Source organism: Myxine glutinosa, chromosome 11, assembly GCF_964187855.1.
Source record: "Myxine glutinosa chromosome 11, kmMyxGlut1.1, whole genome shotgun sequence".
NCBI classification, from domain to species: Eukaryota; Metazoa; Chordata; class Myxini; order Myxiniformes; family Myxinidae; genus Myxine; species Myxine glutinosa.
Window position 1 is genome coordinate 109,319,915 of NC_136271.1, and position 26,301 is coordinate 109,346,215.

The following is a 26,301-nucleotide window of genomic DNA, read 5'->3' on the forward strand; positions in this document are numbered from 1 at the left end:
CTGTTCATTAAATGTGTGTTTCCCGATCCACTTTTCATTGAATGTGTTTCCCAATCCACTGTTCAATAAAGGTGTGTTTCCCAATCGCGGTTCATTAAATGTGCGTTTCCCAATCGCACTGTTCATTGAATGTGTGTGTCCCAATCTGCTGTTCATTAAATGTGTTTCCCAATCTGCTGTTCATTGAATGTGTGTTTCCCAATCGCACTGTTCATTGAATGTGTGTTTCCCAATTGCGCTGTTCATTAAATGTGTGTTTCCCAATCTGCTGTTCAATGAATGTTTCCCAATTGCACTGTTCATTAAATGTGTGTGTGTCCCAATCTGCTGTTCATTAAATGTGTGTTTCCCAATCGCACTGTTCATTAAATGTGTGTTTCCCAATCTGCTGTTCATTGAATGTGTTTCCCAATCGCACTGTTCATTGAATGTTTGTGTGTCCCATTCTGCTGTTCATTAAATGTGTGTTTCCCAATTGCACTATTCATTGAATGTGTGTGTCCCAATCTGCTGTTCATTGAATGTGTGTTTCCCAATCGCACTGTTCATTAAATGTGTTTCCCAATCGCACTGTTCATTAAATGTGTTTCCCAATCTGCTGTTCATTGAATGTGTTTCCCAATCGTACTGTTCATTGAATGTGTGTGTGTCCCAATCTGCTGTTCATTAAATGTGTGTTTCCCAATCGCACTGTTCATTGAATGTGTGTGTCCCAATCTGCTGTTCATTGAATGTGTTTCCCAATCGTGCTGTTCATTGAATGTGTGTTTCCCAATTTGCTGTTTATTGAATGTGTGTTTCTCAATCTGCTGTTCATTGAATGTTTCTCAATCTGCTGTTCATTGAATGTGTTTCCCAATCTGTTGTTCATTAAATGTGTTTCCCAATCTGCTGTTCATTAAATGTATTTTCCAATTGTGCTGTTCATTAAATGTGTGTTTCCCAATCACGCTGTTCATTAAATGTGTTTTCCAATTGTGCTGTTCATTAAATGTGTTTCCCAATCGCGCTGCTCATCTTTTAAGTGCTTTAAATGCGCGTTTCCCAACCGGCCCGTTAGCGGATTTTATCACAGGTTGTAACCACAGTGCGGTCATTCTTGTTTTAACGAAGGAACGGCTCAGCAAGTCTGCTCACCAACTCTCCACTTTGGCAATTCGATTCGCCAGTCAGCGTCAATCTGCTTAACTGTTGGCCCATGGAAAAATGCAAGGAACTGCAGAAACTTCCAAGCATGTCGGAAATGCCGTGTCCGATGATCAAGTTTTCAAAATTCCTTCTTTAAAAAATGTTTTTTTAAACTTCAGAAACGTTTTTTTTTTAATTCATACTTTCTTATGCAATTTGATTTGGATTCCATATGAACATAGATAAGAATGTGTAGACAAATTGCAATGGTCGTTGAGTTATAATTTGTTTATTTAAAAAGTTCAATGATACTTGTCGATTAACATGTCGTTCTGTTATTGCAACAAAATGCAGACTAAGTGGAAGAAAAAAACTCATTTTGCTCGAAGCAACCAAAGCACAAAAATAAAATCAACAGTTGTTGTCCCTACACATAAACTTTTTATATTTACAGAAAACAATTGGACTTTTCTTGTAGGAATGGTGGTGCTGCTTCTCAACGTGCATCCTTTCACGCTGTCGAATCACAGGTCCTCTGTTTCATTAGAATCCCGTGTCAGAAAGCCAAGTCTCAAGATCTGCTTCATGACCACCAGAGACGAGTTGCTCGGGAGCCTTGTTGTTGGTGGCCTTTCACCAGCTCTGGTCTTGCTCCTGCTAACCTATCACATTTCTGCCTAATATCACCCCTCCAGGTCACACACATTCTGCCAGAAAACCATTCCTTGTGGGAATGTGGGACGGTATTCCTGAGTTTTTGTCTCATACTTTTCCCTGCAGGATTTCCAGTTTGCTGTCCACAATCACCTCGTGCTCTCTCTCTCCCATTTCCACTTCTGAGTTATATTACACTTGCGGAGACCTTGTTCTCATCCCCCTCCTACAAATCCTTTCCTTGCCCTGTGGTGCTCATGTTTGCTTTCCCTCAATTTGTCCGTTTATTCGTCAACCCCTGTTGTTCTGCTTTTCCATGGAGCCTTGATACCTGTGTTAAAAAGTTTTTAAAATAGTGCACTTAAAGATATGCGGGACATGATAAATGCGAATATCCCTGTGTTGATAAGCCGCACAAGACAAAGTAAATAATCATTTTTTTTTCTTTCCTGAAAAACTGTTCCATAACGCAGTCTTGATAATAACGCAATATTCTCTTCTCTGTCATCATCAAAGCAGTTTAAGCCATTCATGTTCCAATATGGGCCGAGACTCCACCATTTCGTCGAGTTCTCCTGTACATTGTGGAGACTAAAGCCCTTGTGCATCATCATTACTATTATTAGTCTTCATGATGTCAAACCACAGGGTTTGCTTTTGTCTCAGCACCAAGAGCTCTTCACTCTTCTACCACCTCTTGCACCGACACATCATCACTCCACCTCTCCTTAGATGCGCATCATACAAACTACATATTCATTACCTTCCTTGTTAACCTTCTTAAGTCCAGTATTTCTTCCAATCTCCACTACATTTTTCCCATATTTTATCCTGTCAATGAAATAGTCTGCCTCCTGAGTTTGTCCCACTCCACTTCCCTCTAGTCCATCACAAGGTGGAACTTGTGGCCATTTCCCATCATCTACCCTCACTAGCCCTCTGTACTTAGCTGCACTCCTGTCCACTCACACAACACGATTCAGAGGAAGCCAACACAGAAAAGCTACATGACGGATGGTAGAAGATTAACAGTGATATTGGGATAGAAGAGAAGGTGGAAGCTCATATTGGAAGGTTATCTTTCATATGGAAGCTTATGTCCACAAGCAGATTTGGGATGTATGTTAACAAACGAGATTAAACCCCGATAGTGTTACTAGCGGCATTCTACTCTATCTTATATCTACTCCATCTACAGCCTTACATTATTCCCTTACTAATTGTATCACTTTCCAAGAGCAAGGCCTTCAAGCAGATCAAATGCATTTCCCAAACATCTGATATAATCCTTAAGTTATGCTTCTTCATCTCACACATTTATTATTCCTGTCTTCATATGAACGTGCTCTGTCTGTCCATTGTCCAATGAGACAGAGTAGGTGTTGTCAGAGCAAAGACGAACAGCTCAGAGCAAATAAGAGGGGATGCCAGAGAAGAAATGTTCAATAAATGTCCGATTTGGGCACTTGTAAATCCTTCAGATATGATCGGGAGAAAGAAAAATCACCAAAACGAGCAATGAATAAGGAATTCTAATCTATGCTCCGTAATACAAATGATCATTCAGAAGTGCAGTTGGTTTTTCCTACAATTAGAAATTATCCTTGGAAATTTTGCCAGATCTGTACTATAATCGAGGTATTCTGCACATCGGGGTGAAACCAAAAGCTCGTGAGCAGCGAAACTTATTGCAGGTACATGAGCGTATGGCACAGGCGCACAGGTAGGTAAAATGCAACCATTGCGAGGTAAAAGGGTGTAACGTGGAAATGTCTCGGTGAAACACAGGTAAAGAAGGGTTGTTCGGCCTTGATGTTCAGGGAGGAGCATGGTCTGGTCAGAGCAGGGAGAGGCCAAACGGGCTTCCGGGAATGTGCTCGTCCCCCCACTTTATAATGAGAGCATAGTCTCCGGGGCTGTGGAGGATGTACGTGACGTTGTAATGATGCCTGCCTGTGTGCATGACGTGCACTTCCTCACTGGGCAGGGATGGCCCATGGATGCCGACCAGCAACACACCATCACCTGTGGTGGGGAGAGTCAAAGGTAAATGCGATACTCAAAGCTGAAACAAGAGGAGTGTAGCATTTAAGTCTGGGAAGTACATTACAGAATGAAATATTCCGCATTGGATCTACTCGGAGAAGCACGTCTTGGCAGAAATATACACAAATAAATAATTCAGACAATTATATATTGTTTACTTCAGTAATTTCAGTAGATTTTTCCATATCTGGCACTGTTCTGACCATTACTTGCCATCATCCCGTCGCAATGGCCATTACGTGCTGTCACTCTTTTTACTCTCAGCTGTCATCAGGGAAAAGCTATGGAGGACGATCGGAAAATTGGGCAGATTTGCAAGCAAGATCTGTTGCATGTTGCAAGCAATGTTGAATGTTGCAAGCATGAAAATTGCAAGCAATGTTGAATGTTGCAAGCAATGTTGAATGTTGCAAGCAATGTTGAATGTTGCAAGCAATGTTGAAAGTTGCAAGCATGAAAATTGCAAGCAATGTTGAATGTTGCAAGCATGAAAATTGCAAGCAAGAAAAGCATGAAAAAGCATGTTGCAAGAATGTTGAATGTTGCAAGCATGAAACAAGCATGTTGCAAGAATGTTGAATGTTGCAAGCATGAAACAAGCATGTTGCAAGCAATGTTGAATGTTGCAAGCATGAAAATTGCAAGCAAGAAAAGCATGAAAAAGCATGTTGCAAGAATGTTGAATGTTGCAAGCATGAATCAAGCATGTTGCAAGCAATGTTGAATGTTGCAAGCATGAAAATCGCAAGCAAGAAAAGCATGAAAAACCATGTTGCAAGAATGTTGAATGTTGCAAGCATGAATCAAGCATGTTGCAAGCAATGTAGAATGTTGCATGCATGAAACAAGCATGTTGCAAGCAATGTTGAATGTTGCAAGCAAGAAGAGCATGAAAAGCATGTTGCAAGAATGTTGAATGTTGCAAGCATGTTGCAAGCAATGTTGAATGTTGCAAGCATGAAAATTGCAAGCAAGAAAAGCATGAAAAAGCATGTTGCAAGAATGTTGAATGTTGCAAGCATGAAACAAACATGTTGCAAGAATGTTGAATGTTGCAAGCATGAAACAAGCATGTTGCAAGAATGTTGAATGTTGCAAGCATGAAACAGCATGTTGCAAGCAATGTTGAATGTTGCAAGTATGAAAATTGCAAGCAAGCAAAGCATGAAAAAGCATGTTGCAAGAATGTTGAATGTTGCAAGCATGTTGCAAGCAAGACCAGCAGGATCAGGGCCAATAGCTGCGATGTTCGAGCTCCAGATGCGGATCAACATGCTTGCAACATTTCGCTCTTTCACAAGCCTCGATCTTGTATACAAAAAAAAAAAAAAAAAAAAAAAATGCATTGGGGTTGTGGAGTGAGGGGACCTTTAGGGAGGGAATGCTGTGCGTTAGGGAAAGGACTATGGAAGAAGCAGGGGAAAGGATAAGAGGAAGGGTCAGATAGTGGTTGTGATAAAGAATGAGGAAGTGATTTAGGAATGGGTGTGGAATGAAGTAAATGCCCTCTTCAATGACCATGAAGTGCTTACTTCTCCTATCTGATAAAGTCAACCTCTTCGCTGAGCATTTTGCTGCAAACGCTGCACTTGAAGACCACGGACACCGATTGCCTGCTTCTTCTTCCCGCGTTGACACCAGTTTTCCCACTATTATCATCACACCCAGGAAATTTGCTACTTAGATTATTCATCTCAAAAGCTGCTGGACCAGATTGAATCGCTGCAATTGCTTTGAAGATGTGTTCACCAGAACTGTCTTCTGTTCTCTCAAAATTATATAGGTCGTGTCTACCAGTCTGTTTCAACCTGGCTAAAAGTAGGCTTCTGTAGACCCTGTTTTTAAAGGCTCCAGTGAGAAATCAGATCCTTCCAATGTATTGGGGGGTTTTTTTTTTTTTTGGTTACAAGATTGAGGCTCGTGTAAGAGCTAACATTGATCACAAAAAGACAAACTGACACATAAAACATGTGACAAAGGGGGCGGGAAAACAAAATGGAGAGCAGGGACATCGGGAGATCTGTGGGAGGGAGGGTTTGGGGGGAGGGGGGAAGCATGCGAATGGGGGGGGGGGGGGGGAGATGTAAAAACAAACAAACAAAAAAAAACACGTGGACACTGCTAGGACTTCCAGGAAAGAAGTCGATACTTCAAAAAAGCGGATCTGGGGTGAATTAACGGGGGTAGGAAAGATCAAGGTTTTGGATAGGGGAAGAGATAAGAGATGGTGGTGAACAGCTGTTTTAAAAACCTGGAGGGAGGAGTGGGATTGAAGAGAATGAGTCTGTTCCAGAGGCGGGAGAAAAGAGGAATGAAAGAGTGAAGGTGAGCAGAGAGCCTTGATTTTGGCAGTTTAACCCAAGAGGGTTGCTGGCAGATCTTCTGCGACCTGTAGGAATATTTGGGGGACAGAGCACAGAGAGAGCTGGGGGAGCAAGGCTGGAGAGGAGTACCCATTATTAGCCTTCCACTCATTATGAGCAAAGTGTTTGAATACCTGATCAAACTGCAAGTCATGAGTCATCTGGAAACTCACAACCTCCTTAAATGATGCTCAGTATGGCTCTCGACAGTCGATGTCTGTTCTATCCCAAATCACTGAACATGTGACTTGTGACTAGGCCTTTGTCAAAAGCCTTCAAGATGTCAAGAACAACAACGCTTGCTTCACCATGATGATCCAAAGTGTGGCAGAAGTTGTTCATCCATTCGCTAAAATCATACGGCATCTCTGGAAAATTACTTGCTTCAATTTCTGGCTTCCTTGCAAATCGCCACATCTCTGTGGTACACGAGGGACAGTCATTCCCTGCCCATTATATTAATGCTGGCGTTCCTCAGGGCTCTGTGTTGGGTCCTACTTTTTTTTTTTTTGTATACAAGATCGAGGCTCATGCAAGAGCTAACATTAATCACAAAAAGACAAACTTACACATAAAACATAAGATAAAGGGAGCGGGAGACAAGATGGGGAGAGAGAGGGAAGCACACAAGTACAACATTTGAGAGCAGGGACATCGGGAGATCTGTGGGAGGGAGAGGGCTTGGGGGGAGGAGGCACGGGAAGGGGGGTGGGAGAGGTATAAAACACATGGACATTGCTAGGACTTCCAGAAAAGAAGTCGGAATTTCAAAAAAGTGGATCTGGCGTGAATTAACGAGGGTAGAAAAGATCAAGGTTTTGGATGGGGGAAGACAATTATGGGGGAAGGGGAAGAAGATGGGGAAGAAGACAAAAAATGACAATTATTCTTGTCATTTTAAAATGCAGTTACCCTGATTGTATTCTTTCACAGTTAACCACTTATGCAGATAACTCAACAATGTATATTGTATAGTGTACACTACCTACCCAGGAATCATGTGTCCTCCTTCCCATGGTGCAGGTCAGTGCCACTCTTAACTAGAACCTAGAGAGTGTGATAACTGAGGGAATGACTGGTTCATTACATTCAACCAAAAGAAGACTTGGAATGTTGTCTGTGTCTAGTTCAAGGGAATGACTGTTCCCTTGATTTAAGACAGAGTTATCTATCTGTCTCACTTGCTGTCTGTGTCTAGTTCAAGATCACCCTGTTTTCCAACCCTGTCTGTGGATTCTTCACCTTTGCAGGAATTCCCAGGTATCTATGTGCTTGGATTGGATATCATCTCAAACCTCAGCTGGGAAAAGTACATCTCCAGTATAGCTAAAAGAGCCTCTCTACACCTTGGATGCTTATTTCGTGCTCAGCGATACCTTCCTCACCTGTAACTCTATCTCTACAAGGTCAATATATACGGCGACCTGTTATGGAGCATCATTGCCATCCAGCCGGTCACCTATCTCTCTGTGACAGAATACAGTGACGCGCTGCCAATCTGGTGGATCAGGAATTGCCATAATGCCTAAAACCTCTCTCAGTCCACGACTCTGTTGCTTATTTCACCCTTTTCTATAGATATTTTCATGGAACGTGCTCTGAGGGTCTCTCGCTGGTTGTTTGCCTTAGCGTACTTTTAGTTACTCTGCATGTTTGGCACTTTCTTTCCGATCCAGATCCATACACTGTGTCTGTCCTGAGGAGTAAGATAGGAAGTACTCTTCTAGTTATTTTCCTCATACTACATCACATTGGAACTCTACCTGCATACTGCTTCCCCCTCAATCCAAACATACCTCAGTTCAAGAGGAATGTAAATAGATTCCTCCTTTGTGTTGAATACCTGAGCCTGGTGTTGGCTTAGCGGTTATGGTGCCGGCTTGGGATCCTCGGATCCTGGGTTCTTAGCGGTTATGGTGCTGGCTTGGGATCCTCGGATCCTGGGTTCTTAGCGGTTATGGTGCTGGCTTGGGATCCTAGGATCCTGGGTTCTTAGTGGTTAGGGTGCCGGCTTGGGATCCTAGGATCCTGGGTCCTTAGCGGTTAGGGTGTTGGCTTGGGATCCTAGGATCCTGGGTTCTTAGCGGTTAGGGTGCTGGCTTGGGATCCTAGGATCCTGGGTTCTTAGTGGTTAGCGTGCCGGCTTGGGATCCTAGGATCCTGGGTTATTAGCGGTTAGGGTGCTGGCTTGGGATCCTAGGATCCTGGGTTCTTAGCGGTTAGGGTGCCGGCTTGGGATCCTAGGATCCTGGGTTCTTAGCGGTTAGGGTGCTGGCTTGAGATCCTAGGATCCTGGGTTCTTAGCGGTTAGCGTGCCGGCTTGGGATTCTAGGATCCTGGGTTCTTAGCGGTTAGCGTGCTGGCTTGGGATCCTAGGATCCTGGGTTCTTAGCGGTTAGCGTGCCGGCTTGGGATCCTAGGATCCTGGGTTCTTAGCGGTTAGGGTGCTGGCTTGGGATCCTAGGATCCTGGGTTCTTAGCGGTTATGGTGTCGGCTTGGGATCCTAGGATCCTGGGTTCTTAGCGGTTAGGGTGCCGGCTTGGGATCCTAGGATCCTGAGTTCTTAGCTGTTAGGGTGCCGGCTTGGGATCCGAGGATCTTAGCGGTTAGGGTGCCGGCTGGGGATCCTAGGATCCTGGGTTCTTAGCGGTTAGCGTGCCGGCTTGGGATCCTAGGATCCTGGGTTCTTAGCGGTTAGGGTGCTGGCTTGGGATCCTAGGATCCTGGGTTCTTAGCGGTTAGGGTGCCCGCTTGGGATCCTAGGATCCTAGGATCTTAGCGGTTAGGGTGCCGGCTGGGGATCCTAGGATCCTGGGTTCTTAGCGGTTAGCGTGCCGGCTTGGGATCCTAGGATCCTGGGTTCTTAGCGGTTATGGTGCCGGCTTGGGATCCGAGGATCCTGGGTTCTTAGCGGTTAGGGTGCCGGCTTGGGATCCTGGGTTCTTAGCGGTTATGGTGCTGGCTTGGGATCCTAGCATCCTGGGTTCTTTGCGGTTAGGGTGCCGGCGTGGGATCCCAGGATCCTGTGTTCTTAGCGGTTAGGGTGCCGGCTTGGGATCTTAGGATTCTGGGTTCTTAGCGGTTAGGGTGCCGGCTTGGGATCCTCAGATCCTGGGTTCTTAGCGGTTAGGGTGCTGGCTTGGGATCTTTGGGTCCTGGGTTCTTAGCGGTTAGGGTGCCGGCTTGGGATCCTCAGATCCTGGGTTCTTAGCAGTTAGGGTGCCGGCTTGGGATCTTAGGATCCTGGGTTCTTAGCGATTAGGATGCCGGCTTGGGATCCTAGGATCCTGGGTTCTTCGCGGTTAGGGTGCCGGCTTGGGATCCTAGGATCCTGGGTTCTTAGCGGTTAGGGTGCCGGCTTGGGATCCTAGGATCTTAGCGGTTAGGGTGCCGGCTTGGGATCCTAGGATCCTGGGATCCTGGGTTCTTAGCGGTTAGGGTGCCGGCTCGGGATCCTAGGATCCTGGGTTCTTAGCGGTTAGCGTCCCGGCTTGGGATCCTAGGATCCTGGGTTCGAATCCCGGTCGATCGCTGAATTAATGCCAGGGGGGTTGACTCAGCCTGACCTCCTTCCGAGGTCGGCAAATTGAGTACCAGCTCACTGGTAATTCCCTGTGTGTCGCAAGAGGCGAATGATAGGGTTGGCTGCAGGAAGGGCATCCGGCCATAAAACATTGCCTCAAAAAAAGAGACCACGGTGCCCGAAAAAGGGCAACCCCTGCACTGCGGGGGAAAACAGCCTCTAAAGGTGGTTCTTTGTGTTAAATATTTCCACTTTCCTTTGTGTTGCCTCGACCTTGAGTGGTCTTTGGCTTTGCGGCACGTGAAATTCCATTTTAAAAAATGGATGTGTGAATGAAGAGAATGAAATATAAGGGAGGAGTGAACCAGAAGCAAAGGCTCCAGAGAGCGACAAGGAAGGAGATGGGATGGGAAACATTTCTTGGAGCTGAAGAAAAATTGTGCAAAAGTCATTGTCTTTTATCAGGCTTTGGGCCTGTGATGTCTGGGCCTGATAAAAGGCTAAATCATTGATGGGGTCGGCCACGGGGCAGGGGAGATCCAGTTTATCTGTGAACGTGATGTTAATGGATGCCATAGGCATGGATGGATCGCAGTGATTAACTTGGCAGTGTGAGGTTGTGTGATTTGTACGAGGGAAATGAGATACAAGTCAAGGGAGCCGAAGCAGGGAGTATTAGACACAGAGAGAAGGGAAAGAGAAATGGAGAAAAGGTGAAAATGAAGGTATTGATGAGGGAAGAAATACGAGATTCATGCTAAGTGAATGGTGAATAGGAAGGAAGGTAATGGTTTGTTTTTACATTTCGTTCTGAATTGGGTATATTGAATAAAAGCTGTGGAGACTTGTGGGTTATAGAGTGCGTAAGGGCAAACAAGCAGCACATGGGGAGATGTGAGCAGATTCAAGAGGGGAGGAATAAAAGGTGAGATCAATGGTCATGAATCATTCTGCCAACTCGTCCATGAAACAAGGGGCAACTGGAACGACCTTGGTAAGGGCTGTATGGGCACGGCAATTACACAAATACGGATTTGAACATTTTTGTTGTTACAAGGAACTGCTGTAAGTATACAACAGGCATTTTAAGGCCATTTTCCCTGCTAGAGCGGGGGTTAGCCTTGCGATCCCCATGACAATCTTCTCCATTTTGCCCTATTTTCTGCATCTCTCTTTGTTAACCCCCTTGCCCGCATTTCTTCTTCCACCATCTTTAGCCAAGTCTTTCTCGGTCTTCCCCGTCCTCTACTTCCTTCTACATTCATTTCCATCACTCTTCTCAACCGGTCACTTTCATCCTTCCTCAACACATGACCAAACCATCTCAACCTGTTCCTCTTCACAGCATCAATCACAGGCTCTATTCCCATCATCTTTCGCAATTCATCATTTGTCTTCCTCTCTCTCTCAACGATACTCCGCACATCCACCGAACCATTCGCATTTCCACCCTTTCCAGCCTTCGTTTCTGCTCTACGTTCATTACCATTACCCATGTCTCGCTCCCATAAATCATAACACTTGTCACACATGCAGCATACACCTTTCCCTTCAGCTTCAACGACACTCCCTTCCTCGTCAGCACGCCTTTCAGTTCCCGAAACTTCTTCCATGCACATCTCGCTCGAGCAACCCTTGCCGAGTCTGATCCACCTTCTCCATTCAGCATGTCCCCTAGGTAACAAAATGTTTTCACACCTTCCAGCTTCACGCCGTCTCCAAGATCCAACTCAACATTTCCTCCATCTGCAGCTCCCTCTGTGCACACCTTACACTTCAATGTAGCTGCCACACTGGTTAATGACCCTCTCAAACCACTACATTTTTGATGAACCCACTCAGCGCACATTGTACATTGAATGGAATTCACTCCGACACCCTTCCTGCACACAGCACACGGCCACTTCCCAGTTCTTTCCACCTCACCACATGCTTTACCACTTGCCATCACCTTCGTTTTTTCCGATATTCACCTTCAGACCTTTTGTCTCCATACATTCCTTCCACTTGTTCATCTTCTCCTTCAGTCCATCCATACTTTCTCCAATCAACACCAGATCATCTGCATACAACAACTCCCACGGTAAACCCTCCTTCACGTTCCGAGCCAGCACCTCCATCACAGCTACAAATAGTAGTGGACTTAGTACCGACCCCTGATGCACTCCCACCTTCACCTCAAACTCACCACTGTTCCCGTCCTTCGTCCTTACAGCTGTGCGCGCTCTGATGTACATTGCCATCACTACTCTGATCAACCATTCCTCCACTCCCAACTTCCTCAATGCCCATGTCACTACTTCACGTGGAACCCTATTGAATGCTTTCTCCAAATCAACAAACCCAAGAAACAACTTCTTCCTCTTCTCCATGTACTTCTCCTGCAACTGCCTCACAATAAAAAACGCATCTGTCGTTCCTCTTCCTGGCATAAATCCAAACTGCATTTCGTCAATCTTCACTTTCTTCCTTATCCTCCTCTCCAACACCCTTTCCAATACCTTCATTCCATGCTCCAATAACTTTATCGCTCAATACGAGCTACAGTCCAGAGGGTCACCTTTCCCCTTGTATAGAGGGACGAGGGTACTCAGTTCCCAATCCACTGGAATGCGGCCTTGTTTCACCACCAGATTACAGATCTCTGTCATTCTCTTCACTCCCCAATTTCCCGCTGCCTTCAACATATCTACCACAACTCCCGTCGGCCCTCCCGCTTTTCTACTCTTCATTGCTTTTATCGCTTCGGTGGGCTAGCCCGGTGTTGGGCTAGCGGCTAGGGTGCCGGCTTAGGATCCAAGGATCCTGGGTTCGAATCCCGGTCGATTGCTGAATTAACGCCAGGGGGGTTGACTCAGCCTGTCATCCTTCCGAGGTCGGCTAATTGAGTACCAGTTCACTGGTAATTCCCTGTTTGTCGTTAAAGGCGGCAAAAAGGGTTGGCGTCAGGAAGGGCATCCGGCCGTAAAACATTGCTTCAAAAAGGGGACCGAAAAACAACAACAACCACGGTTCCCGAAAAAGGCCAACCCCCGCTTTGCGGGGAAAAATGGCCTCTAAAGGTGGTTATTTTATTTATATTGCTTTTATCGCTTCCTCAACTTCCTTCTCGGTTATCTTCTCTGCCGGTCCTAAAACTGGGTTACTCTCTTTGTTGCCATCCCATTCTTTCTCTGTATTCAACAGCATTTCCATATATCTCTTCCATCTTCCTTTAATTCCATCTAGGTCCACAACGATTTGTCCCACTTCAGCCTTCAAGCAACTCACCCCCATCACATCACTCACCCCCCAACTGCTACAAGTATGTACACACATATCCTTCTGGGTGGGGTTGGATTATGTCTGTATTAAATGTGCGTTCATTGAACATTTAAACACGTCCCATATCACACATGGTCATGTTTCAAGGCCACAGAAGCGCCGCGATATGAACAGTCGCATTATCCATACCAGCCTGACTGCAGTCCACCGTGAAGCTGCTCAGCTGACCTGGGGAGGCATGAGTCACCCCCACACCCTTCACCGTTACTTTTCTGGCATCACACTTGGCTGGGAAAGGAGTGATCGTGGTATTGTGGCCCGGAAGCAAGTCACGTGTTATGGCCTCCAGCACCGATGAAACTTCTTCCGGGCTATCGGTGTTTGTCAAGCTCGAGCCTGCAGGTGGGAGAGAACATTAAGGTATCACATCTTCAAATAAAAGACACAGCTAATTTAATAGTACGCTCCTCTCTGAGCTGTCTTCCTGCATTGGAATCCTAATTTCGTCAGATTAATTTCCTAGAATTGCCATTCTCATGTTCCAAAGCAAGCGGGAGATGTTGTATTCTGGAGCAATAGTCATTTGGATTGGAATGTAAAGCCAGCTGTCTATTCTGCATCTCGGTTCTCGATGTTAAAGACCCTGCAAATCTTACAAAAAGAGGATGTCAATGTGTGCCTGTACCCAAGCTAAACTTCATGCTCATGCTCAGCTGTCCAATTGACTGAAATTATAAGCACAATGATCATGTTTTGAGCAGCACAATTATCATATGGTAGGCCATCCACACAACAACAACACGTTAATTTTATTATAATGGAACAAACGTTTATGGTTTTGTATGTAAATATGTATGTAAAGCGCGGCGTTACGCGCGCTGCTTGTGAGCAAGGAGGAAGCGGACAAGCGGTAACATATAAACGTCTTTATTGTAAGACTACACTGTAACACTGAAAATGCTCCGGGCTGGTCGCCCGGTGTATATTGTTACGTGGTCCCCTCGGTGAATACCTGGTCTCGGTGACCCCCGGACCGTGAGAGGAACTCCGCCAGCAAGCTGTATTATATATGCGCTTTCGCCACGCAATCCATATGAATTTCACCCAGGAGACAACTGATGTTCAAGGATATATTTCCAATGGTAATGATACCATACAATTTCAATGACACAACCACGGAGATCTTCCCCGAGCAATCAACAATACACAACCATCAACAATTCCCAATTCACAAGCACTTCCCTATGAGTAAGATGGCCATCTTATATATGTGTGTCCCGGTGAGTACTCACAACCCCCTTTCGGTCTCTGCTCCTCACAATGTCTCTGGGCCCCTCCTGACAAAGATACTGGTCGCGTCGCCGCACTCGGGCGGTTGAACGAACCCCAGGTGGACGTTTCTCCACCGGGCAGGTATCGTACCAGGCACCGTGGCTGCAGCCCCTCGTGGCCACGCGAAGCGGGTACGGTAGAGCAAGCCAAACCCCACGCCGCTTGCAAGGCGCGTTAGGCCCCAACGTGCGACCCGCACGCGTCTGTTTAGACGGTGCCGCGAACGATGCCAGACGCGGGGTCGATGCACGGCCCCACGTCAACCTGACGTCTCCACCGGGCAGGTACACGTCCCGGTAATTCCTCTCGCCAGACAGGCTTCGGAACGCCGCTTTTCCACGCAGCGCAAGGTCGATCCCACCTTTTGTCGGAGCGGGGCGAGGAAGAAGAATACTCGTCCTTTTTTCCTCGTGTCTTTTCCTCTTCCGTTTCCGGTCACTTCCGTTTCCGGCCACTTGTTCAGAAGGGCTCCTGACCCTCCAATCACAACAACCCTTAATATACTACACACGGATAAGCAAAGACCTGAATGGTAATTCACATACATTCACATAAATATGTAACACTCCCCCCCTTCAAGAAAGAAAGTTTGAACCCAGCGAAAACTTTCTTTGCCGGCCAATTTGGAGAAACAAACCAGATAACTCAACCCCCCCCCCCCCCCCCCCCCCCAGATTAACTCAATCTGGACAAAGCGTCCGCCACGACATTGTCCCGGCCCCGTACATGTTCAATTTCCAAGTTGAACCCCTGCAAAGCCAAACTCCATCTCATCAACCTCTGATTTTTATTTTTCATTCTTTGAATGAAGGTTAAGGGGTTGTGATCCGTAAAGACCTTTATGGGAAAGGACGTGATTCCTAAATACACCTCATAATGTTGAAGCCCTAGCAGGAGAGCCAGGGTCTCTTTCTCCACGGTGGCATAATTTGCTTGATGTTTATTGAACTTTTTGGAGTAGTAGCACACGGGGTGGTCCACCCCATCCTCATCTTCCTGTAACAAGACCGCTCCAGCCCCCACATCACTTGCATCTACGGCCAACTTGAAAGGTGCCTGAAAGTCCGGAGCGGTTAGGACCGGAGAGCTCATTAGTATCGCTTTGACATGGGCAAAGGCCGCCTGACATTTGCCATCCCAAACGAATGGGGTCTCCTTTCTCAACAAACTCGTTAAAGGGGCTACCACATCCGAAAAATTCTTACAGAACCGCCGGTACCACCCCGCCATACCTAAGAATCTCATCAGCTCTTTCTTCCCCTTTGGGACTTGGAAGCGATCGATAGCTTCTACCTTGGCGGTCACTGGTTGTACTTGACCCTGCCCTACTACATGGCCGAGGAACACTACCTGTGCTCTTACAAATTCACTCTTGGCTAAGTTGATGGTCAGACCTGCCTCGGACATCGTCTGAAAAAATGCATGGATTTGCTTAATGTGGTCTTCCATGGTCATGGTGTGGATGATTACATCATCCAGATATGCCTCCACCCCCTCCAGGTCTGCAATGAGCCTATTAATCAGTCGTTGAAATGTAGCCGGCCCGTTCTTCAACCCAAAAGGGAGGACCTTGTACTGATATAACCCATTCGGAGTGACCAAAGCTGAGATTTCTTTGGCTCTATCGGTAAGAGGGATCTGCCAATACCCTTTCAGCAAGTCAAATTTGGTAACAAATTTAGCTGGGCCTATTCGATCAATACAGTCGTCAATCCTCGGGAGCGGATAGGAGTCGGTCTTGGTCACTGCATTCACCCGTTTTAAATCTGTACAACACCGGAAGCTGCCATCGGGTTTCGGAACCAACACACATGGGGAGCTCCATTCACTGTTGCTTGGTTCGATGATGTCATTGTCCAACATATATTGCATCTCCTTCCGAAGGTACTCCATCTTCACCGGGTTCATCCGATAGGGGTGTTGTTTCACTGGAGTGGCCTCCCCCACCTTGATATCATGATATACTAAGTCCGTACGACCAGGTACATCTGTGAACAAATGTTTAAATTCGAACATTAGGCTGGACAGTTGTCCTTGCTGTTCCCTTGTTAAATGACCTAACTTCTCATCCAAATGATTCAACACTTCGGTGTTCGTCAATTTGGGGCAGGCCTGGTCATCCAAGTTATCAAACTTCACACCGGCGTTTCCGTCCATTGTCACCGGTACGACCGGTGAGACAGGAACTACGTCTTCCACCGGTTCCCTCTCATGATATTTCTTCAGTCGGTTGACATGACACAACTGTCGCTTTTTTCGTCGGTCGGGAGTGGTCACCACGTAGTCTGTCTCATTCACCCTCTCCTCCACTGCATAAGGACCGAAATATCTAGCCTGGAGGGGCTGACCTGGAACGGGCAGCAATACTAGCACCCGGTCCTGAGGACTGAAATTCCTTATCTGCGAGGTCTTGTCATGTCTCTCCTTCATTTTCCCCTGGGCCCTTCTCAAGTTCCGTCGTGCCACCTCACACGCCTTTGCCAATCGGTTTTTTACTGTGGACACATACTCCACCATCGGTGTCCGGGACTCCTGTAGTAACCACTGTTCTTTCACCAATTTCAACGGTCCCCGCACTGCGTGTCCAAACACCAGTTCAAACGGACTGAATCCCAAGGAATCCTGCACGGACTCCCTCGCCGCAAACAACAATAGGGGTATCCCTTCATCCCAATCCTTGGCACATTCAAAACAATACGTTCGGATCATATTCTTTAAAGTCTGGTGAAACCTTTCCAGGGCCCCTTGGCTCTCGGGATGGTAGGCGCTGGATCTTACTTGTTCCACCCCCAACAGGTGTACCACTTGCTGGAACAGTGTGGACATGAAATTGGACCCCTGATCCGATTGAATGATCTTAGGTAGACCAACCCAAGTGAAAAATTTAATCAAGGCCTTTGCAATAACTGCCGCCGTTATTTTCCTCAGAGGCACTGCCTCGGGGAACCTGGTGGACGCGCACATGATGGTCAGTAAGTATAGATGTCCGGCTTTGGTTTTGGGTAAAGGGCCCACACAGTCCACAATGACTCGGCTGAATGGCTCTTCAAAAGCTGGAATTGGCTTTAACGGGGCGGGTGGGATTTTTTGATTCGGCTTTCCCACCAGCTGACAAGAATGGCAGGACTTGCAGAACTCCGCCACATCCCGCCGCAGTCCCGGCCAGAAAAAATGTACCAATATCCTGTCACAGGTCTTGTTCACTCCCAGGTGCCCGGCCCAAGGGGTCTCATGTGCCAAACTCAAGATCTCCTTCCGGTACAGCGGTGGCACCACAATCTGATAGTGAACTTTCCACTCATCGTCTGCGGGCACCTCCGGGGGCCTCCATTTCCTCATTAGGGTTTCCCCCTTCATGAAATACCCCACAGGTATCTTCGTAGCCTCTTCTTCCGTAACGGCTTTCTCAATTAACCTCTGGATCTCCGAGTCTTCGTGTTGTTCTTCCACTAGTCTCCTTCGGACCAGCGCGGTTTGCTCCACTTCGTTCTCCGCGGTCTCCGACGAACACTCCACGTCCCCTTGCGTTCCAGACGCTACCATTTCTCGAAATTCCTGGGAATCCCTCCCCTGGTTATTTCCCTTTTCCGAGTTGTCTTCCCGTACCTCTAAGGGTTCCAACTCCCCCTCTCTTTCTTCCTCCTTCTCTTCCGCGTGCTTTCTACCCATAGCCCGAGTCACTGCACAGGATGGAAAGATACCCGGAATCTCCATCTCTAACCGAGTGGTGTTATTTTCCTTACTGGGCTTGTCCACCATTATTGGATTACCCGAAACTCGCCCCCCGGCCAAATCATTCCCGATAATAAAAGAGATTCCCTCCACAGGAAGGGTGGCTTGTAAGCCTACGGTGACCGGCCCGGATACCAACTCAGAACTCAACTGGATGACATGAAGCGGAGCTTTAACATAGCCCCCGACCCCCTGTAAAAGCACACTAACCCCAGTTGCCGTCTTCTCCGACAATGGCAAAATGCCCTCCAGCATCAACGATTGGTGGGCTCCTGTGTCCCTCAATACCCTAACTGGCTTCTGGTTACTCGGGTCGCCATTCAGCGACACGAACCCCTCTGAAATGAAATGTTTGTAGCCCTCCTGAACAAGGTTCTCCCGGGACGCCGTACCTTTGACAGGGGAATCTTCCCCCAGCTCTGCTCTCCAAGAATGATTTCTCACACTTGCCAGTGCATTCGGAGTCGCACTAGACTGATTCCGTTCCGGGTTCTCCCTTTTTCGGAGGTAACATTGGGACATCAAGTGTCCAGTTTTATGGCAAAAAGCACAAGTAGGCCCGGGGGAGAACCTCGGGGTCGGCCTTGAGCCCCCCGAAAAATAAGTTTGTCTTGGGCCCGTCGCCTTCGGATTTCTAACCGTTGGGGTATCATAGTTGTCCCCATAATCATCTCGAGGCCGCCGCCATGTAAGGTCGTTCTCCGCACCGGGTGTTCCATAACTCCCCTGCTGAAGTCTAGGCGAGGAGTTAGGTTTGTGGACCCCTATTCGGTGGGTTAAGGCATAATCATCTGCCATGGTGGCTGCATCCCACAACTTTGGTACTTTCTTTTCCTGCAGGTACACTTTGATGTCCTCGTGGACACACTGCTGGAATTCCTCCACCAGGATCAAGTCCCGCAATGTTTCGAAGTCTTTCCCGACTCCTTTTGACTCACACCACCGATCAAACATGTTTTCTTTCACTCTGGCAAACTCCACATGGGTCTCACTCTCCCTCTTCCTGGCATTCCTGAATTTTTGCCTGTAAGCTTCCGGAACCAACTCATAGGCCTTGAGGATGTGCTTCTTCAGTACCTCATAATCTGCACATTGGTCCATTGGTAGCGCCGAATAAATTTCCTGAGCTTTCCCCACCAGCACACTTTGCACGAGTATGTTCCAGGCCTCCTCCGGCCAGTTTAATTGTCGAGCCACTTTCTCAAAGTGTGGGAAAAATTTCGCGACTTCCTTTTCACTGAACGGTGGAACCAGCCTCACATGTCTGCCCACATCCCAGGTTTTCTGGTTAGGTGTCGACCCCGTCAGCAAGGGTGGTGCCTCTCCCCGTTCTCTCATTAACTCCAGCTCCTTGAATTTGATTTCTTGCTGAAGCTCCATGTCACGTTCCTTTAATTCCCTTTCCGCTTTTCTCTCCTCTGCTTCGAGGTCCCTTGCAGCTCTCCTCTCCTCTGCTTTTCTCCCTTCTAACCTTTCCTGGAGTTCTCGTTCCACTCTCCTTTCCTCTGCTTCTGCTTTCCTTTCTTCTTCTTTTAACCTTTCCTGGAGTTCTCGTTCCACTCTCCTTTCCTCCGCTTGTTTCTCTTCCCTCCTCTCTTCTGCTTTCCTTTCTTCTTCTGCTCTTTCCTTTTCTGCTTTCCTTTCTTCTTCTGCTCTTTCCTTTTCTGCTTTCCTTTCTTCTTCTTTAATCCGTTCCTGGCTCCGTAATTGCAACTCCAGTTTCCGGAGCTCAACGTCTTCTGGTTCTTCGGGTAGCCACTCCCAGGCTAACTCGTCCCATGTTCCTAATCCCACCATAGATTGTATCACCGTGGCCTGCAACTCTGCCTTCCTCAAATTAGTTCGATCCTCCAAGTTAAAATGTTTGGCCAATTTCAAGAGGTCCGACTTTAGCAACGCTCGGAACTGTGCCTCACTCGGGGTTACCCCAAAGTTCTGTGCCACAAACGCCATGGTGCCTATCGTTAACACCTGTTAACCTTCACCCAAGACTTTACCCCAATTTCTCAAAAAAATTTACCAATTAATAATTAATTAATTAATTTTAATTAATAAAAAAATTATTATTTTATTATTTTATACCATTTTAAATCCCGGACGTAGACCCAATTGCGAAACCGCAAATCGTAATTTGGACGAGCCCCCAATTCTGTTACGTGGTCCCCTCGGTGAATACCTGGTCTCGGTGACCCCCGGACCGTGAGAGGAACTCCGCCAGCAAGCTGTATTATATATGCGCTTTCGCCACGCAATCCATATGAATTTCACCCAGGAGACAACTGATGTTCAAGGATATATTTCCAATGGTAATGATACCATACAATTTCAATGACACAACCACGGAGATCTTCCCCGAGCAATCAACAATACACAACCATCAACAATTCCCAATTCACAAGCACTTCCCTATGAGTAAGATGGCCATCTTATATATGTGTGTCCCGGTGAGTACTCACAACCCCCTTTCGGTCTCTGCTCCTTACAATGTCTCTGGGCCCCTCCTGACCAAGATACTGGTCGCGTCGCCGCACTCGGGCGGTTGAACGAACCCCAGGTGGACGTTTCTCCACCGGGCAGGTATCGTACCAGGCACCGTGGCTGCAGCCCCTCGTGGCCACGCGAAGCGGGTACGGTAGAGCAAGCCAAACCCCACGCCGCTTGCAAGGCGCGTTAGGCCCCAACGTGCGACCCGCACGCGTCTGTTTAGACGGTGCCGCGAACGATGCCAGACGCGGGGTCGATGCACGGCCCCACGTCAACCTGACGTCTCCACCGGGCAGGTACACGTCCCGGTAATTCCTCTCGCCAGACAGGCTTCGGAACGCCGCTTTTCCACGCAGCGCAAGGTCGATCCCACCTTTTGTCGGAGCGGGGCGAGGAAGAAGAATACTCGTCCTTTTTTCCTCGTGTCTTTTCCTCTTCCGTTTCCGGTCACTTCCGTTTCCGGCCACTTGTTCAGAAGGGCTCCTGACCCTCCAATCACAACAACCCTTAATATACTACACACGGATAAGCAAAGACCTGAATGGTAATTCACATACATTCACATAAATATGTAACAATATCACGAGGCCACGCCTACCCCTCGGGCGTGGCCACCGCCCACTTGGTGCGTGGAATGATGTCAGCACGCCAGTGGGCTTTTGTGTCCGCCACACGCGCCCCCCCAGAATTCCCGCGCACCTGGAGGGCCAGTTTGCGGGGCAGACGAATGACCCGACCGAAGCGCCCCCTGGCGATCGGCGGCGTCCGGGGTGCAGGGATGCCAGGTGGGATGCCCCTGGCTGCCCCTGGGATGGGTGCAGGACCGGGGGGCGGCGTGGCTGGGCGGTGCCGGGGGTCCGCCCGCAGGAGGGCGGCCCCGACGTGGGGGTCGGGCCACTGGCGGTGGATGGTCCACATCGAGGTGGGCCGGCTTGAGGCGGTCTACCGAAACGCGGTCAGGAGTACCGCCGATGTCCAGGGTGAAGTGCTTCGCCCCGGTCTCCAGCACGCGGAAAGGCCCGTCGTACGGGGGCTGCAGTGGTGTCCGATGGGCATCGTGGCGGACGAAGACGTACTCCGCCGTGCGAAGCTCCGGGGCGACGTGCGTTGGTGGGTCCCCGTGGCATGCCGTTGGCACCGGGGCGAACCTCTGGGCGGTCTCTTGCAGAGCGGAGCGCTGCTGTGCCGCGGACCATGGTGCTGTGGAGTCGGGGAGGAACTCGCCCGGCACCCGCAGCGGTTGCCCGAAGACCAACTCCGCCGCGGATGCGCGCAGGTCCTCCTTGGGCGCCGTCCGGAGGCCCAGCAGGACCCAGGGGAGCCTGTCGACCCAGCCGCCGTCGCGGAGGGTGGCCCGGAGCGCGGCCTTCAATGAGCGGTGAAATCGCTCACACAGGCCGTTAGCCTGGGGGTGGTAGGCCGTGGTTCGGTGCAGCCGGACCCCGAGCCCCTGCGCAACCGCCCCCCAGAGCTCCGAGGTGAACTGGGGGCCGCGGTCGGATGAGATGTCTGAGGGGGCGCCGAACCGGGCGACCCAGGTGGCGATGAAAGCCTGCGCGACATCGGCCGCCGTTGTCGACGCCAAGGGCACGGCCTCCGGCCACCGGGTGGTGCGGTCCACCATGGTGAGGACGTAGGTGAAACCCCGCGAGGGGGGCAGAGGTCCCACCAGGTCCACGTGGACGTGGTCAAACCGGCGTTCCGGCACCGTGAACGGGGCCAACGGGGCCTGGGTGTGCCGGTGCACCTTGGCGTGCTGGCACGCGAGGCACGTCCTGGCCCAGCCGCGGACGGCCTTCCGGAGGCCATGCCAGACGAACTTGTCGGCGATCAGCCTTTGGGAGGCCCTCGCGCCCGGGTGGGACAGGCCGTGGATGGCGTCAAACACCTGGCGCTGCCAGCCCGCGGGCACGATGGGGCGAGGACGCCCGAGGGAGACGTCGCACAAGAGGGCCGCGCCCGCGCCGTCGAACGGCACCTCGGTGACGCGGAGGCCCATGACGGCGGTCCGCAAGGCCTGGACGTCGGGGTCAGCGGCCTGGTCCGCTGCCATCCGGGCATAGTCGATGCCGAGGTGGACTGCGTGGGCGACGGCCCGGGAAAGGCAATCCGCCACCGGGTTGTCCTTCCCCGCGACGTGCTGGATGTCCGTCGTGTACTCGGACACGGCCGAGAGGTGACGCTGCTGCCGGGCCGACCACGGCTCGGTGACCTTGCCCATCGCGAAGATCAGGGGCTTGTGGTCGACGAAGGCAGTGAACGCCCGGCCCTCGAGCAGATGGCGGAAGTGCCTGACCGCCAAGTGAAGTCCGAGCAACTCGCGGTCGAAGGTACTGTAACGGCGTTCGGGCGGGCGAAGCTGCCGGCTAAAGAACGCCAGCGGTTGCCAAGCTCCACGCACCCATTGCTCGTGCACCGCGCCCACCGCGTAGTCCGAGGCATCGGTGGTGAGGGCGATCGGTGCATCGGGCGCCGGGTGCGCGAGCATGGTGGCGTTAGCCAAGGCGAGCTTCGCGCCCGTGAACGCCGTGTCCATCTGCTCGGTCCAGGTAACGTCGCCTTTGCCCGGCTTACCTCGGAGAGCTTCGTGCAGGGGGCGCAGGAGCTGGGCGATACGGGGCAGGAACCGATGGTAAAAGTTCACCATGCCCAGGAACTCCTGCAGCCCTCTGATCGTGCGGGGGCGCGGAAACCCCTTCACCGCCTCCACCTTGGCCGGCAGGGGGACGGCTCCGTGCCTGGTGACACGGTGCCCCAGAAAATCGATTGTGGCGGCGCCGAACCGGCACTTTGCGGGGTTCACAATCAGGCCATGCTGGCCCAGGCGTTCGAAGAGCGTGCGGAGGTGGCGTAGGTGCTCTTCGCGGGACGCGCTGGCGACGAGGATATCGTCCAGGTAGACGTAGACAAAATCCAAGTCGCGCAGGACGCTGTCCATCAGTCGCTGGAACGCCTGAGCCGCATTCTTCAGACCGAAGGGCATGCGCAGGAACTCGAAGAGTCCGAATGGCGTGATGACCGCCGTCTTCGGGACGTCCTCCGGCCTGACCGGGACCTGATGGTAGCCGCGTATGAGGTCCACCTTCGAGAAGAAGGACCTGCCCGCCAAACGGGCGGAAAAGTCCTGAATGTGGGGGACGGGGTAGCGGTCGGGAGTCGTGGCGTCATTGAGACGGCGATAGTCCCCGCACGGTCGCCATCCCCCGCCGGGCTTCGGCACGATGTGCAGCGGCGACGCCCAAGCGCTCTCTGAGCGCCGAACGATGCCGAGTCGCTCCAGGGTAGCGAACCCCGCTTTTGCCAGCGCCAGCTTCGTCGGCTCGAGGCGGCATGCCCGGGCGTAGACCGGTGGCCCGACGGTGGGGATGTGATGGGCCACCCCGTGCTTGACGGCCCCCGCCAAGAAGGTGGGCCGCGTGAGGGCCGGGAAGCCGGCGAGGAGGCGGGTGAATGCGTCCGCTGCCGGAAGCGTACAGACCAACGTGGCCGGAACCGAATCGTTCGGCAAGCCGCTTGGCAAGCCGCTCATTGAGCTGGGCAACGCACAAGCGAGCGAGCTGAACGTCTCGGCCTGGACAAGCCGTCTGCGCTTGACGTCGACCAGGAGCCCATTAGCGCACAGGAAGTCCGCGCCAAGCAGTGCCATGGGCACGTCGGCGGTGACGAACGTCCATCAGAAAACCTGCCCTCCAAACCGCAGAGAGAGGCAGCGTTTTCCGTACGTACGGATGGGCGTCCCGTTCGCGGCAAGCAGCGCGGGGCCCCCACCCGCGGCGTGCTTGTCTGACGTGCCGGCGGGAATGACACTCACCTGCGCTCCCGTGTCGCACAGGTAACGGCGCCCGGAGAAGGTGTCCGTTATGAACAGCAGGCTGCTCGAACGGCCGGCGCTCATCGCCACTATTGAGCGCCAGCCCGGGCGTTTCCCGACCCGTTGAAGGAGCACGGCGGATGACACCGCCGAGCTTCGTGGCCGAACTTGGCGTGGAACCAGCACCAGGTGGTGGAGCTGGAGGAGCGCGGCTGGCTCCGCCAGGACGGTGGAGTTGGCGGGTTTCCCCGCGGTGGCGGTTTTCGCTGCGGCGGTGGGCGGGGCGTGGCGGCGTTCACGAGGTGCGTATCAGCATGCTGCTGAACATCAGCGTGCTACTGAACATCAGCGTGCTGCTGAACATCAGCGTGCTGCTGAACATCAGCGTGCTGCTGAACATCAGCGTGCTGCTGAACATCAGCGTGCTGCTGAACATCAGCGTGCTGCTGAACATCAGCGTGCTGCTGAACATCAGCATGCTGTAGAAGCTGATGCTGTGGAACATGCTGCTGAACATCAGCGTCGAGGGCCGTGACGGCCACGCCGACGCTCGCCTGCGTGTCCGAAGCGGCGAAGTTCCTGTCCGCCTCGGCTGCCAATGCTCGGGGTTCCGTTAGCTCGGTCCCGGCCAACGCGAGGCGAACCTGCGCTGGAAGTTGGCGCCGGAAAAGCGCCCGGAATAGCGAACCGGGGGCTTCGTCGCCCAACAGTGACAGCATATGGTCCATTCGGACCGACGGGCGCGTCTCACCGAGCTCGGGGAGATCCAGGAGGCGGTCGGCCCGTGCGTCGTCCGTGAGGCCGAACGTGGCTAGGAGTAGCCGCTTGAGTGCCTCGTACTTGTGGCCGTCCGGTGGGTGGCGAAGGACGGACACAACTCGAGCGGCCGTGCCGGGCCCGAGGGAGGCGACGACATGGCAGTAGCGCAGGTCGTCGTTGGTGAGGCGCCGAAGCTGAAATTGGGCTTCGGCTTGAACGAACCAGACTTCGGGAAGTTTAATCGCCATTGCCTTGTCGCTGGCCATTGCAATGGCATCGTGTTCGGAAGGATCGCTACGGCAGATCCAACGTCGAGGGTCACCAGTAAAGCGCGGCGTTACGCGCGCTGCTTGTGAGCAAGGAGGAAGCGGACAAGCGGTAACATATAAACGTCTTTATTGTAAGACTACACTGTAACACTGAAAATGCTCCGGGCTGGTCGCCCGGTGTATATCATGAGGCCACGCCTACCCCTCGGGCGTGGCCACCGCCCACTTGGTGCGTGGAATGATGTCACCACGCCAGTGGGCTTTTGTGTCCGCCACATATGTATATACATGACCAAAACGTCTTCTTCTTCATATATATATAGAACCGAAAAACACGGTCCATGAAGCCGTGAGTGAGGTGGTAAGACTTGAAGCGGTGAGGTGGCGAAGCCGTGGGACTATATATCTCTTAATTATGTTCTGTTTGAACGTCGGTTGCATTCTAGATATTAATTACATACGTCTATTAATTACGTACTGTTGGAATATACCTTTCGACACTTTAGAAAGCTGAGACCCATGAGACCTTTGAATACCCTTCAAGTCCCCAAAGACCCCTAAATGACCCAAAATACATAGAGGATCCAAAATAACCCAAAGACCCAAAATATCAAAAAGACCCTAAATACCCCCAAAGACCAATAATACTGTGAAGACCCCAAAGATCCAAAAGAACCTAAATACCCAAAAGACCCAAGATACCCCAAAGACCATTAAAGACCCAGAGGATCCTCAAGACACAAAGACCCTGAAGACCAGAAAGACTACGAAGATCCTTAAGACCCATAAGACGCTTTAGACCAGCATGGATACTTGACCATTTAAAGCTTTAGACCACTTGGACCTTTCGAGATTACAAATAAATTACAAATAAAAAATATCACCAATATCACAAAGAAATTACAAATAAAAAATATCACCAATATTAGAAATAA

The 26,301-nt window shown here is 50.3% G+C and overlaps 1 protein-coding gene across 2 annotated transcripts in view; it reads right to left on the minus strand.

Moving 5' to 3' along the window:
- Nucleotides 1-1,401: 1,401 nt before the first annotated feature.
- The window catches only part of LOC137437004 (filamin-C), a 280,189-nt gene continuing 255,289 nt past the window's right edge, over nucleotides 1,402-26,301 (minus strand). For both annotated transcript variants that reach the window (XM_068131290.2, XM_068131289.2), the window contains exons 45-46: nucleotides 13,169-13,375; nucleotides 1,402-3,807 (exon numbers count right to left, since the gene is read on the minus strand). In XM_068131290.2, the coding sequence (XP_067987391.2) occupies nucleotides 3,620-3,807; nucleotides 13,169-13,375 (395 nt within the window). In that variant the 3' untranslated portion in view covers nucleotides 1,402-3,619. The remainder of the gene's footprint in view (nucleotides 3,808-13,168; nucleotides 13,376-26,301) is intronic.